The sequence below is a fragment of the Convolutriloba macropyga genome, chromosome 3 (genome assembly GCF_964194025.1).
Source record: "Convolutriloba macropyga chromosome 3, txConMacr16.3, whole genome shotgun sequence".
Lineage (NCBI taxonomy): Eukaryota > Metazoa > Xenacoelomorpha > Acoela > Convolutidae > Convolutriloba > Convolutriloba macropyga.
Window position 1 is genome coordinate 56,328,187 of NC_134470.1, and position 12,705 is coordinate 56,340,891.

General features: G+C 33.5%; 1 protein-coding gene across 1 annotated transcript; it reads left to right on the forward strand.

Annotated features, from left to right (window-relative positions):
* The first annotated feature begins 612 nt into the window (after positions 1 to 612).
* On the forward strand, positions 613 to 9,731 carry LOC142336671 (guanine nucleotide-binding protein alpha-1 subunit-like). Its single transcript, XM_075385581.1, has 3 exons — positions 613 to 998; positions 9,317 to 9,452; positions 9,558 to 9,731. Exons 1-3 carry the CDS (start codon positions 613 to 615, stop codon positions 9,729 to 9,731), a joined length of 696 nt encoding a protein of 231 aa, XP_075241696.1.
* Positions 9,732 to 12,705: the final 2,974 nt, after the last annotated feature.

Sequence of the window (12,705 nt, forward strand, 5' to 3'; positions counted from 1 at the left end):
ACCAAAAGTGTCGAATGCGCAAATTCTTTCAAATTCTTCAGTGTTGCATCAGATGATCAATCATGCTTGAAACGCCTTCAATTTTGTACAATAAGAACGTATTATTGTTGTTGTGAGTTGTCATGAATTATTTGCCCTTCAAATAGCCTGAATACTTGCAAAGTTGGCTTCAAATTGAATTCTAATGGAGATGAGATCTACAATCATATTGCTACGAGTTCTCTTTTATACAACTCAATGAGATCACATTTAACTGATGTTTGGCAGGGTTAAACATTAGTTTTAGTTTCATTAAGTTAAATAAAGACTATTGAATTTTATCAATATCTCGGCGTTGATAATACCAAGTTTCAAACCTATTATCATGGTGGGCTTTATGGGAACTTAAATACAATAACATTATTCTGAAAGCATAAGCAATTCGAGTATTTAATTCTCTATTATAATTCAACCAATCTACTGAAATAATAAACATATAACCTATCTTTTCAGTTGCAGAAATTTTACATTTCTGTTTCCATCAAAAATCGATCAAAATCAGTATTGAAATACCTAGAACGCCTCAATACTATTTTATATCGTCTGAACAAAACCGGAATTAGATGCAAAATAATGTGTCGCTTCTGTTGTTGTTTCCGCCCAAAGACGGAGGCCGAGGAAAAGAGCCGTCAAATTGACAGGGAGCTAGACACGTTCCGAAAGCAACAGGAGCAGATAATTAACCTCTTAATGCTGGGCGCGGGCGAGTGTGGTAAAAGTACTGTCGTGAAACAGATGCGTATTATTTATGCTGATGGGTTCAGTGACAACGAGAGACTGCAGCATTTGCCCATAATAAGAGGAAATGCCATCAAATCAATCGCCATTATTCTCAAGGCCATGAACACATTGGACATTACTTTCAGGGAGCTGCTTCTCTTCAACCCCAAAAATTCCTCTCAATTTAACTACATGCTTCTTAGGGGCGGGTTCTCTAAAGTCCATTCAGTGTTTTCCCGGTTAGAGACGACAGTAATAAAAATTGCTAAAAAGATCACGATTTGCAACAAGTTTAGTGAAATTTTACAAAAATGAGGTGATTAATGCGTCGTTTAATGCGGTAAAAATTGAACTACTTACACAACAAATCGTAGGAAAAAAAACCACGATTTTTAATTTCACCGCAGTTATTATTAAAAATTCACCTAAATGATGTGGGCGCTTTGCGGGTGAAAATCAGTTTGTTTTCAGCGCAATTGTTATCTTACTTATCGATGAAACCTGGACGAGTTCCCTTATTAAGTGCCAGATAAAATTTGTTTTAAGATTTATTTTATTTTTAATCCTATTTATGTTCGTTCTCTCCAATTCAATTTTGAATTGAGCTAAATATCAAGACAGATCGCTGGAAAATGTTTGTGATTTTGCTACAATCTTTTTAAATCATTTTTGAATGGTTCTTTTTTATCTCAGTAAGTCAGTAAAACTTCAAAGCACTCGTTTACACGGGGCAAGAAGAAACAGTTCCGCCATTTTAGTGATCCAACATTGAATGAGCACTCTACTCAAATTCGCGATTTTCAGCTCAATTATGACATAACAATGGACTCAGATATACCCGGTAACGTAATAGACGCTGTCGAGAAGGTCTGGCCAGATTCGGGATTGCAGGAGTGTGTGAAAAGATCCAACGAATATCAGTTAATGGATAATGCGGGATACTTTATAGAAAAGTTGAGACAAATCGCGACTTTAGCTTATTTGCCGTCAACTCAGGATATTATCAATGAACGATCGCAAACAAGGGAGCACAATTACGCATGTTTTATGTTGTCAACATTTTTGGAAGCTTCAAAACGATCTTTTTTTAAAATAGGACTAGGTGATAGCAGATAGACAAGGGCCTTTCATCCTGATAAAAAAAGCTTGTATTATTTCCTCATAATAATTCTAGCGCTTAGTTCAGAAATAACTAAGAATTTCAGAAATTTGGCAAATTTTAAGAGTATAATGACATGCATAAAACTAATTCAAAAGTGTCCGGCAATTACTGAAGAGGTATAAAAAAGCGTCAAAAATCAAAAAAAAAATAATTTCAGAATTTTTTGTTGTTTTAATAAATTTTTCTGTATCACATTAGACCAATATTATCAGCATTGTACATTGAGTGGGCGTATCTTATTCTTTCTTATCAGCAAATTAAAATAATGTTTGGATGCTGAATATGATTAATTGTTTAGTTTTTATTATTCCTAAAATTATTCAAAAATGAAATAGTTAAAAAATTTATTACAGAAATAAGCGACTAATTCGTTATTCAACGTTACAAAAAACCATGAAAAAGAGCCCCTTATCTGCATCATGAATAAACTAAAAAACTATTGAAATATTTAAAAGCCGAATTCTGCTCTGATCATCAAGAAGTTTCTTTGCTGTTGTGAGAAATTTAAAAATTTGTTTTCAATGTTAAAAATTGCTTTATTCCATTAAAAAAAAACGGTTCCTTACACAAAGTAAAACAAACGAGATCTTAAAACTTGCAGCATCTGTTTACGACTGTAACTTTGGTTAGTATTTCGTCTTAACCGCCGTGGGCACCTTTTTGAATTTTAAAGCAGTTACATGTGCGTCTGAAAAACAAAAATAATAAGCATGGCATTCGTTATTGGCATGAAAAATCCAGAGTATCATTTTTCAGTTTCCTGTTAACATGCTTCTTTCAGCAACCCTCAACAGCTTCCGATAAAATCACAAATTCCATAGCAATTTGCAACTTGATCGAATACATTCAACTGAAAAGCTTCTATGTCCTGATGAAAAATATTAAAACTTTTTTTAATGAATCATTAATAGGCATCAAATAAAACGCAATAATTCTCTATGGCTAGTGGTTTTTTCATTCTCAGGTTGGCTATGTTTTTGTATTTTGATATACTCGTCCAAAAATTTTCAGTCCCAAAGCAAGAGATGTCTTTGTTGAACTAGATTCATTTTTCTTAGTTAGATAGCTTCAAAATATACAGCAAAAAATGGTCAGTGAATAAGCCCTTTTAAATGAATTTGGGGCTTGATAATTTTGTTTTTCAAATTCGATAGAATTAAAATGACCGATGATTGAAAAACAAACGAAATTAAGCTTTCAATTTCCAATATTGTTTCATTTATTTTGCTACAATAAGCTGAATTGTCCTAAATCTAAACATTGCATTAGAAATAGAGAATTTGATGCAAGATAACCACAATAATTATGATCTGTTGCACTCATTAGCCGTAAAAAACAGTTGCTAAATGCAGAAAAAATTAGCAAGGCTTAGGAGCCATTTGGAAATAAAATCAAACAATAACTTCGTATTCGACTTTTTCAATTTGCTTGAAGTTGCTCAACTCCTAAATTACGGCGATTGGAAAACAACAAAACATAGTAATAGGTTATTGTTCCGACCCATAATAGTGGTGAAAAACTATATGCCCAACTCTTTTTTTTGTTCAGTCAATTTTGGCCGATCGATACAATTATCGAAGAGAGTTATGAGTGATATTACTAACAAGCCCGCCATGCGTAGTGTTTAGATGAAAAGCAGCTTTCTAAATAATTTTTTCCGAGGAGTTATTCATGGTTTAAATTTCTTGAAAACTTTACACTTTTAACTATGACTTTGTTCACATTTTACGTTCATTGTGTTAGGTTTCGTTCAATTTTTGTTAATTTTCCTGCTGTTAATCTCAATTCATAATTTATGTTACTCTTTTCAAAGTGTCTGTATTTTAGTAGCATCGAATTGACAACCAGGCTATTGTTGATTTCATGGTTTTGTTGTGGTTTTTAGAAAAAAAATTTTGAATATTGTTTTTAAGATTTTTAGAGAAATTTTGGAACAAGTGGGACCGTTTAACTTTTGTTGTCACTGTCCTCGTAACTCTCCGGTAAAGTCTACAAAAGGCAATGCGCTTTAATCGTTCACAGATATTGTTGTCTAAATTGGTGTGTGTCAACTATGATCTCATTACAAGTTTGAATTTTTGTTAATTTTGACTTTTTTTGTTCTTTATGTTTTGTTACTGCGTCTGGATACTGAGGGGTCTTGTTCCGGTTATAGCGAAACTTAAATGAGCATACAAAAAGTTTTCAGTGAAAAACTTATGGTATTGGTTACTTTGAAACTTTTTGTTTTCAATAAAAAATAGGAACTTTTTGATTTTTGCCTAAATTTCCGTTATTTTTTCTGTTGTTATATCACAGTCTAGGTTTTAAAAAAGCCTCATTGACTACAATAGTGTCATAAATGACATCATTATATGTTTGTGTTCATTGCTAGGCGCATTTTTGTCTCTGACACTTTGTTTGGTTTCAAAAATACAAGTCAAATTTGAGTTCTGGCATATTTGGTGTTTTTGTTGGCATTTTTGTTGAGTTGCCCTTGAAGCATTCTTTAACTGAAATCTTCAGTGGTAAAGACCGAAAAAAATCTAATGTTTGTTTTTAGTTGATAGCTAATAGTATATACGTATTTGACGCTTACTTATTTCGAAAAATTTCGATTAATCTGGCACAAAATTTTGGCCTATAATCTAATTTCTTCTACTGTAGGCCAATTTTTGACATGATTAATTAGAAGCGTTAATAGACTCAAACTTGTGAGCACTAATATGTTTTATGCTTTGTTTCAAAAATTGGAAAAGTTATAATTCCAGAAGACTGTTAAAGCCAGCGAGAGTACAACTAGCTCTTCTTTGAGCGTCAGACGAATATAGCTGCATTTTAAAGGTGTCTACTTCTAGCAAATTTAAAGCAAGTGGGCTAAGAAAAAGCCATTTTTTCAAAAAATTCTAAATTTTAAAAAATTTAGCCAAATTCTAGCCAAAACGTTGGATCGAACAATTAAGAAACCCTCCTCTATCTTTAGAGATAAATTTAATAACACTACATTTAACAATTTTAACATATTTTAGCCATATTGACCAAATTTTGGTCAGAATTGATAAAAATTTGGTAAAAAAAAAGTGAATAAAACAGCTGAAAAAAAAGCTTGTCTGAGAAGATCTATAAGATTGCATTTTGCTTTACAATTTGCGGCAACAAAAATTTTTGCAGACAATTTATTTTTCTTTAAGGGTGTTCGCGGTTTTTTGCAGATGTAGGTTAAATTGATTTGATAACCAATTCGTTAGATCAACCGTTTGATAAGTTTCATTTACATAAAAAACATGACTTATTTATTCACGACTTTCTTCGTTATTTTCTTGCATGGAATAATCTAATTTTGCTTTCTCAATTTATATTCAAAAAAGAGTGCATGTCAAAACTTGTATAGCTTATTTTAACTATTTTTTTCGAGAGTAGTAGCTTTATTTCATTTGGCAGACATTTAAGCCAAGAATGTGGATGGATGATCCAGGTCAGAACATTATGTGCTATTGGAAAATAGTGAGTTTCCTTGTCTTATTATCATTTAAGGGATAAACATTGTTGTTCTAACCCCTTTCTGAGGGGGGACGAACAATATACTCAAATGGTTTTTTTTGTTCAGACAATTTTGGCCGATCGGTATAATAATTCGCAGAGAGTTGTGAGTGGTATCATTAGAAAGCCCGTCCAGCGTAGAATATGAAATTCAAAACGTTTTTTCAATTTTCGTTTTTCATGGAGTTATCGGGGTTTAAAGTTTTGTGAATATTAGAAATAATTCAGCTGTTTTATTCACATTTTTGACCAAATATTTATTAATTTCGACCAAAATGTGGTCAATATTGCCAAAATATGTTAAAATTGTTAAATGTAGTGTCATTAAATTTATCTATAAAGATAGAGGAGGGTTGCTTAATTGTTCGAACCAACGTTCTGGCTAGAATTTGGCTTAATTTTTTAAAATTTAGAATTTTTGTGTCAAAAAAATGGCTTTTTCTTAGCCCACTTGCTTTAAATTTGCTGGAAGTAGACACCTTTAAAATGCGGCCATATTCGTCTGACGCTCAAATAAGAGCTAGTTGTACTCCCGCTGGCTTTAAGAGTCTTCTGGAATTATAGCATTTCCGATTTTTTTGCAAATTTAAGTCAATAATTATACAAAATGCTTTATTTATTTTGACAAACTGAAAAATTTTTTATAGAACTGATCTAATTTGCAACTATTTCAACCATTGACTTTTTTGTTAGACGCTCAGCAAAAGCTGGGTTGATATTGATCTCACCATGGATCTCTATAATAAATTTTTTTAGATTTTAATTGGATGCGATCTTTTTTTCAAAAAATTTTCAAAACCTATCTAAATTTTTTATTGTAAATTGCGGAGGAACATTTCAATCAAGGCTCAATTATAGACAGAAACTGTTTAAAATAAACGAGATCCAACGAGATTATATTATGGTTTCAGATTTAAGGGTTTAATTATGGTTTTTATGGCTCTGACCAATTGTTTTCGTAAAAATTTGATGGACTTCTTGCGCTTTGTTTTCATTTCTTCTAATTTTTGTAGTTCAATGACTTAGTGTCCTCTCAATGACTTAGATCCACTTAGTTTTAGAAGGTATAAGAAAACATAGATATTTTTTCAGTTGTTTTCTAATGTCTGTTATGACTTTGAACGTATTTTTTTGTCAGTGAATTTTTAAAATTTTGCAACTATTTTTTATATTTCTCTCGACTTTGGGCGCAGTCTCAGTAAAAACAGGGGGAAACCAACTTCCTGTGATTTTTAAATTGATGTGGATATTCCTTTTATATTCAACTAAGGTTTTTTTCGGTACTGCGCGTTTTCATTTTTTCTTTTATTTTTTTTATCTAATTGCTTGATTTATGAGTTCATATTGTTTCCTTGTCAAATTACCACATTATGGACAATTCCAATTTAAAAAAAGCATTGTAGGAAAAACGCAGAACGTTAGAAAAATCGTATCTGGATATGTTAGTTATTTTTGTTGAATAGTTTATGCTTTTTGGGCTGAGGCACAGTTATCTCGTAAAACTTTGTGGGTATTTTTGCCTAAGTTTGTCATTCTTTTCATTGTTGTATGCCATATACCCAATAACTGTAGGTCTTAATTGCTTCTCCAAGACGCATAACGAAACTTAGTTCAAGAGTTTAATTTATAGCTGTTTGTTTTAATGACTTCCGAATTAAATATTTAAAAACGAAAGCTTTTTTTCGTCTGTCTCCTTTTTGCTTTTGTTTTTGTCACCATATGACTCAATCTCACCCATTAGAAATCTCAATTAATCTTGTTGATTCAAACTTTTATTCGCGCTTGGTTATAAGTTATGAACGATAGCTTCGACCATTTAGTTTCATAAAATAAATTTCGAGATTTCTAGGTTGTTCAATTTTTGGGTTTCTTTTTGTTGTCATGTCTAAGTAGTCCTTTTATAAGGAAAACTCGTTGACGTTAAGGCGAAGGGAAAATGATGATTTACAGTTTTTGCAGGTAACATTTTGTAATTATAGTGCCTTGAACAGTGTCTTGTCGTAAAATTGGTTGAAGTTTTGGCTTCTTTATGAATTTGTTTTTGTGGGCTCGTGAATTAGTCTCATTAAATGGCTTCGTGAGCTGTTGAAAGTTAATCCGTCGTTTTTTGTTGTAATCCTCAGTCGCTTGTGACTTTTGAAAATATTTGACTCAAAGATAAGTTTTGATTTTTGAGCGTCGTCTTTTTCAAGTAGTTTTTCGGTCGATTTGTAGCTCGGTCTCTGTAAACACCGATCACAACTCGTTTCCGGTGAGCTATATTTTATAACAATTTTAGCTTCAATTATTTATTTCCCGATTTTGTTACTACGAATTTTCATATAATGTTAGATTTTTATTCATTTGTACATTTCATAGGATTTTTGGTTTCTATTTAATTTATAACAATAATCTTTGATCCCATTGTCTTTGAAAATTTGCGCAACTCAACATTGAACAATGGCATATCTCAAATGCTTCCTATGAAGATATAATTGAACATTTTTGTGTTTTCACTTGATATCTAATGACATTAATAACTGTGAAATTACTTGTTGTCAAAAATGGAAAAGTATTTTTGAACTTCGCACCTATTTGCTCTTTTTTTCCGAACTGTTAACCGGTCGCATTGGGAACAGGTCTCATATCTTTTCTAATCAATTATAGGTTAAATTGTTATGGTTTTTATCTGATGCGAGTTTGATTTTGCAATGATTTTTTTATTATAGGTTTCGTTATTATATTTTATTATAGATTTTATTGTAGTTTTGGTCATTAATGTTTGTTTTTTGATTTTCATTTTTGTCCTTTCTAGTAGTATTATTATCAGCAACTTTCATCAGCCCTCTAGGGTGGCATTATTGCATTGCATTGGTTGTTTATTGAACGATGTATGTTTATGAAAGTTTTCTATCTCTTCATCATTTGGTAACCAATTAAGTCAAGAATGGTTTGGTAACCAATTAAATGGATGAGTGGTGTCAGAACATTATGTGCGTACGCACATTACCGAGCCTCCTTGTTCACTTTATTCTCAGTAGCCTGGAATTAGTTCTTCGCCAGTCAGTTTATGAAACGCTATGCTGCATTTCCGTACATCTATAGATAAAACGTTTGTACATTTTCTCCCAAATGTTCAGAATAGTTTTGGGGTGTTTTCCACAGAAATTTTAGTCTTTCTCTCTCTCTCTCTCTAAAATAGCTTTGGTGTTGTAATGATCAATTAACGCCATCAAAACGACACGATTGGCTCAGCTAACTTTTGAATGGATATAATTCCATTTCCGATTGAGAAATTATTGCCTTATTTTAATCATTGTGGTGCTTAAAAAATATTTGGTTGACTCTGTAGATTGCGCAAATTTTGATACTAGATGTCGACTCAACAATTGCAATATTTAACAACTCACGGTATTAATCATAGTGTATCCGGAAAAAAACACTCGTTACATTAATGCTCGACATATACTATTCTGAACTTGCTAATTCAGAGCTTTTTTTAAAGTTAATTTTCTAATGTGTCATGTCATTCTGTGAGGTTTAGAATTGCGCACCTTCTATTATTAATTATGTCGCTCAGTACCGAATGTTCACATTGCTCAAATCTTGCTTCAATGCTTATTGATATTATATACGCGTGTTTAAGGGTTTTTTCTTTCCTATACCACACACCATTAAAATATCCCCAATTATAGAGGGTATACGGCAAGTTAAGTATCATAATTGGAGGGGGAAAGGAGCCTCAAATTCGAGCCCCTAAGAGACCGGGAGTGGGGAGAGTATAACGGGAAAGAGGCCGGATAGTTATTACTCTATAATTAGCGCTTTTTACAAACAAATTAGTCTTTTTTTTAAAAAAATGATTTATGTACTCCCTTTTGCTGCCGTGAAATCCAGACAAGTGACGGAGATAGTAATTAACGTTGACACTAGACAGCACAGAGGCACCTTCCGCATCATAGACATTGGAGGTCAAAGGTCACAGAGACGCAAGTGGGTGCATGCATTCGACAATGTCAGTGCCATCATCTGGGTAGCCTCTCTCGCTGATTATGACTTGACACTTCAGGGACACTTATTCCTGTTTCCTTTCTAAGTAAGACAACGGCTTTTTTTTGGTTGCAGCATTGCTTTTCAGGCCTTGTTTAAAGAGAGTTTGCAAAATGAGGTCCATGAACAGGATAATTATGGGGACAGGCGGACTTGGGTCGAGGACAGTGGGTCCGGTGCCACCCAAGAACTTAGACTTACTTTTGGTCTGCTCGATCTGGACACCCCGTCCGGAACCCAATTCAATCTGCCACATAATTAATTGTTTTGACATTTTGTTGCGTAGAAACATCCTCTTTCATTGTATTGAGTGCATGTATAGTAGATTTCGTCTTATCGAATAAATAAGTTAATTTGCGGGCTGATAGCGTATCATTTGTTTAACGAATTTAGCAAATTGAAAGCAATCAAGTAGCAACGAAAATTAAATTTATCGCTTTCAAAAAAAAACCCCATCCGTCCACTTCTCTCCGGATACGATCCTACTTTTAAGACAATCAGAATCATTTCTAATTGAAGGATACATTTTGTTCCGAAAGGATATATTTTGACTACGCTATATTTTGACTAGGATATATTTTGACTACGCTAAGTTTAAAGCTAGCCAATATGGGGGTCTTTTTCGCAAATGTCTAAAAACTTATTATTAAGCAAGGAAACAGATTAATAACAGGAAGACCAAAAACGTCCAACAAATCGAATGAAAGAGAGTTTAACCCTCTTTGAAAGCACAATTCACATGCCAATATTCAGAATGAAAAACATTGTGTTATTCCTCAACAAAACCGATCTGTTCAGAGAGAAAATCAAAACCTCGCCCATATCCGACTACTTCCCTAATTACACCGGAGGCGCCAATTTTGAGGATGGTTGTTCGTACTTTAGCGCCCAGTTTCATTCAAAAAATCAGAGTGAAAAGAGGAAGATTTTCCAACATTTCACGTGCGCAACTGACACTGGAGCTTTGACTCATTTAATTCACTCTGTCGTGAACACAATTATGGACGACATTTTCTCCAGAACTGGACTTGCTTGAATTATGGACTGATCTTTTCAGCCCCCCCCCCCTCAATTACGTTCTCAGTCCGCACGTGTTCTTGATATATTTCACCATTGTGTTTTTGATAAATAGAACTGAATATAACACATAATTAAGTGGGAAAAATTTTCCAACTCGACATTAAGCCTATGATGATTTAAACTTTTTGATCAATTAATTGATCCGGGAGGGGGGGGGGGGGGGGGGGGGGGAGGGTGGGGGGGTGTAAATGATTATCATGTAAATGGCTGCAAACCAATTCTGAGGATATCAAATTTGCAAAAATCTCTGGTGCTTGAAATTCATTATTTTTTCCCTGTCCATTTCCCAAAGTAAAAAGCTATCAATCACAGGGATAATCTATTGCCCTGGACAGGTTGGCATAGTCGCTTCAAGTAGTCACATTTCGTGGACGGCTAGCCCGCGTGCCACAAATGTCTCGGCTGATTTTTTATAAACTCCGATCTCAACTAAATAGAAGGCAGTTATATGCAATTTCACATCGCCCACTGAGAGAAAAGAGTCATTCGTCTTTAAATTTTCACTCGCCCAATTGGAGGTGAACTAAGCGATATGATACATGGCTTTTCCATAATGTAGTCAAAGGGTGGGATTAATATATTACATACTAAACAGTTTAAGTTGCCAATCAATGGGAGTTGCTTATATTGACATCTTAAAATTCCACAAAATCAGCAAAATAAAAAAAAAATCAGATATGACTGGTATTTTCTGAGTATCAGTGATTGTAGGCCAGAGATTCCTTACTAGCTTCTGAATCCTCCAATTAAAAAAAAGGAAATTCAATTCGATGAATAAGGAAACGAACGCAAAATAAAAAATTGAATAAACGAAAGAACAACAGCTGATTTGAACTGAGCATAAAACCACATCTTGTGACACAAAAAAGTTGACAAAAAGAAATAAACGCCTATTTTACGGAGATATGAAGTCCCCGGACTACATATCCTCGACGCTGTCGCAGTTATTTTTCTCTCTCTCTCTCTCTCTCTAAGGCCTCTAAAAAACAATAAAAATTGGCATGAAAAATGATTTCGCTAATTATTGTTGTGATTTTAGGCCAAAAATGGATTCAAATAATTTTCACTTTGAGTGTTATATTCTTAATAGCTTCTGACTCCTCCAATTAAAAAAAGAGAAATTCAATTCGATGCATAAAGAAACGAACGCAAAATAACAAAATGCATAAATGAAAAAACATCAGCTTTTTTGAAGTTGAGCATAAAGCCTCATCTTGTGACACAAAAACGTTGACAAAGTGAAATAACAAAAAAAGAGGCTCCTGAAGTAACAATTCTAAAATGTCATTGACAGAACAAAAGACGAACTAGAATAGGAGATGACCACGAGTGAAATTGAAAACCATCTGGGAAAAAACAAAAGCGAGAAAATCAAAAACAAAGTCAACTTTCCGCAGTTTTAAAAACACTACCTAGAATATGAATTTTGTTTTAACGCCCATTTTACGGCTCTCCTGAAGGTTAGAGTGAAAAGTTTAGATATAGCATTGCAAAATTGACTTTCTAAACCACCCAAATTTGTGAACTGATTAAAATACAGAGCCGGAAGAATTCCGAAAACGACACAAAGTAGAAACTTTTTTGACGCAAGCTGACTAAAACAATATGGTTTAGTTTCTGATAAACAACCTTAATCATATTTCTTATGTAGTTGTTTAAATGTGAAATCTATCTTGGACCTTGGTTTCCATTGAGTACTTCACAAAAGTTCAAGGTTTAATGAGAGGCATTTCGTTTCTACTAAATTAAATTTATATTATGGGGTAGTTTTTGTCCTTCCTGTGACATTTTTAAAATTTCATTTAAAATCCGCTTGTAACCAACAGAAACAAAACTTAACCTTATAAAAGTTAGCCAGCTACGGCCTAACAACAAAGGTCAGAAAAAGAATCATTATCACCAGCAAAAATCACCAACCTCATCTCACAATTCAATCCCATTTCGACAAAGACAATTGCAAACAACAAAAAATAAACCCAGTAACGTCGGACGAATTGCTCTCGAACTAGTGATGAGGCTAGACAATTTTATGGTGCAAAAATTCTGATTAGGAAGGGGTTCGAAACGTCAACCCCTTGGTTAACATTAGTAACACTAACCACTGCGCCACTACACCTGCTATGACCTGTCTCTGCTAACAATCGGTTTAAATTGAG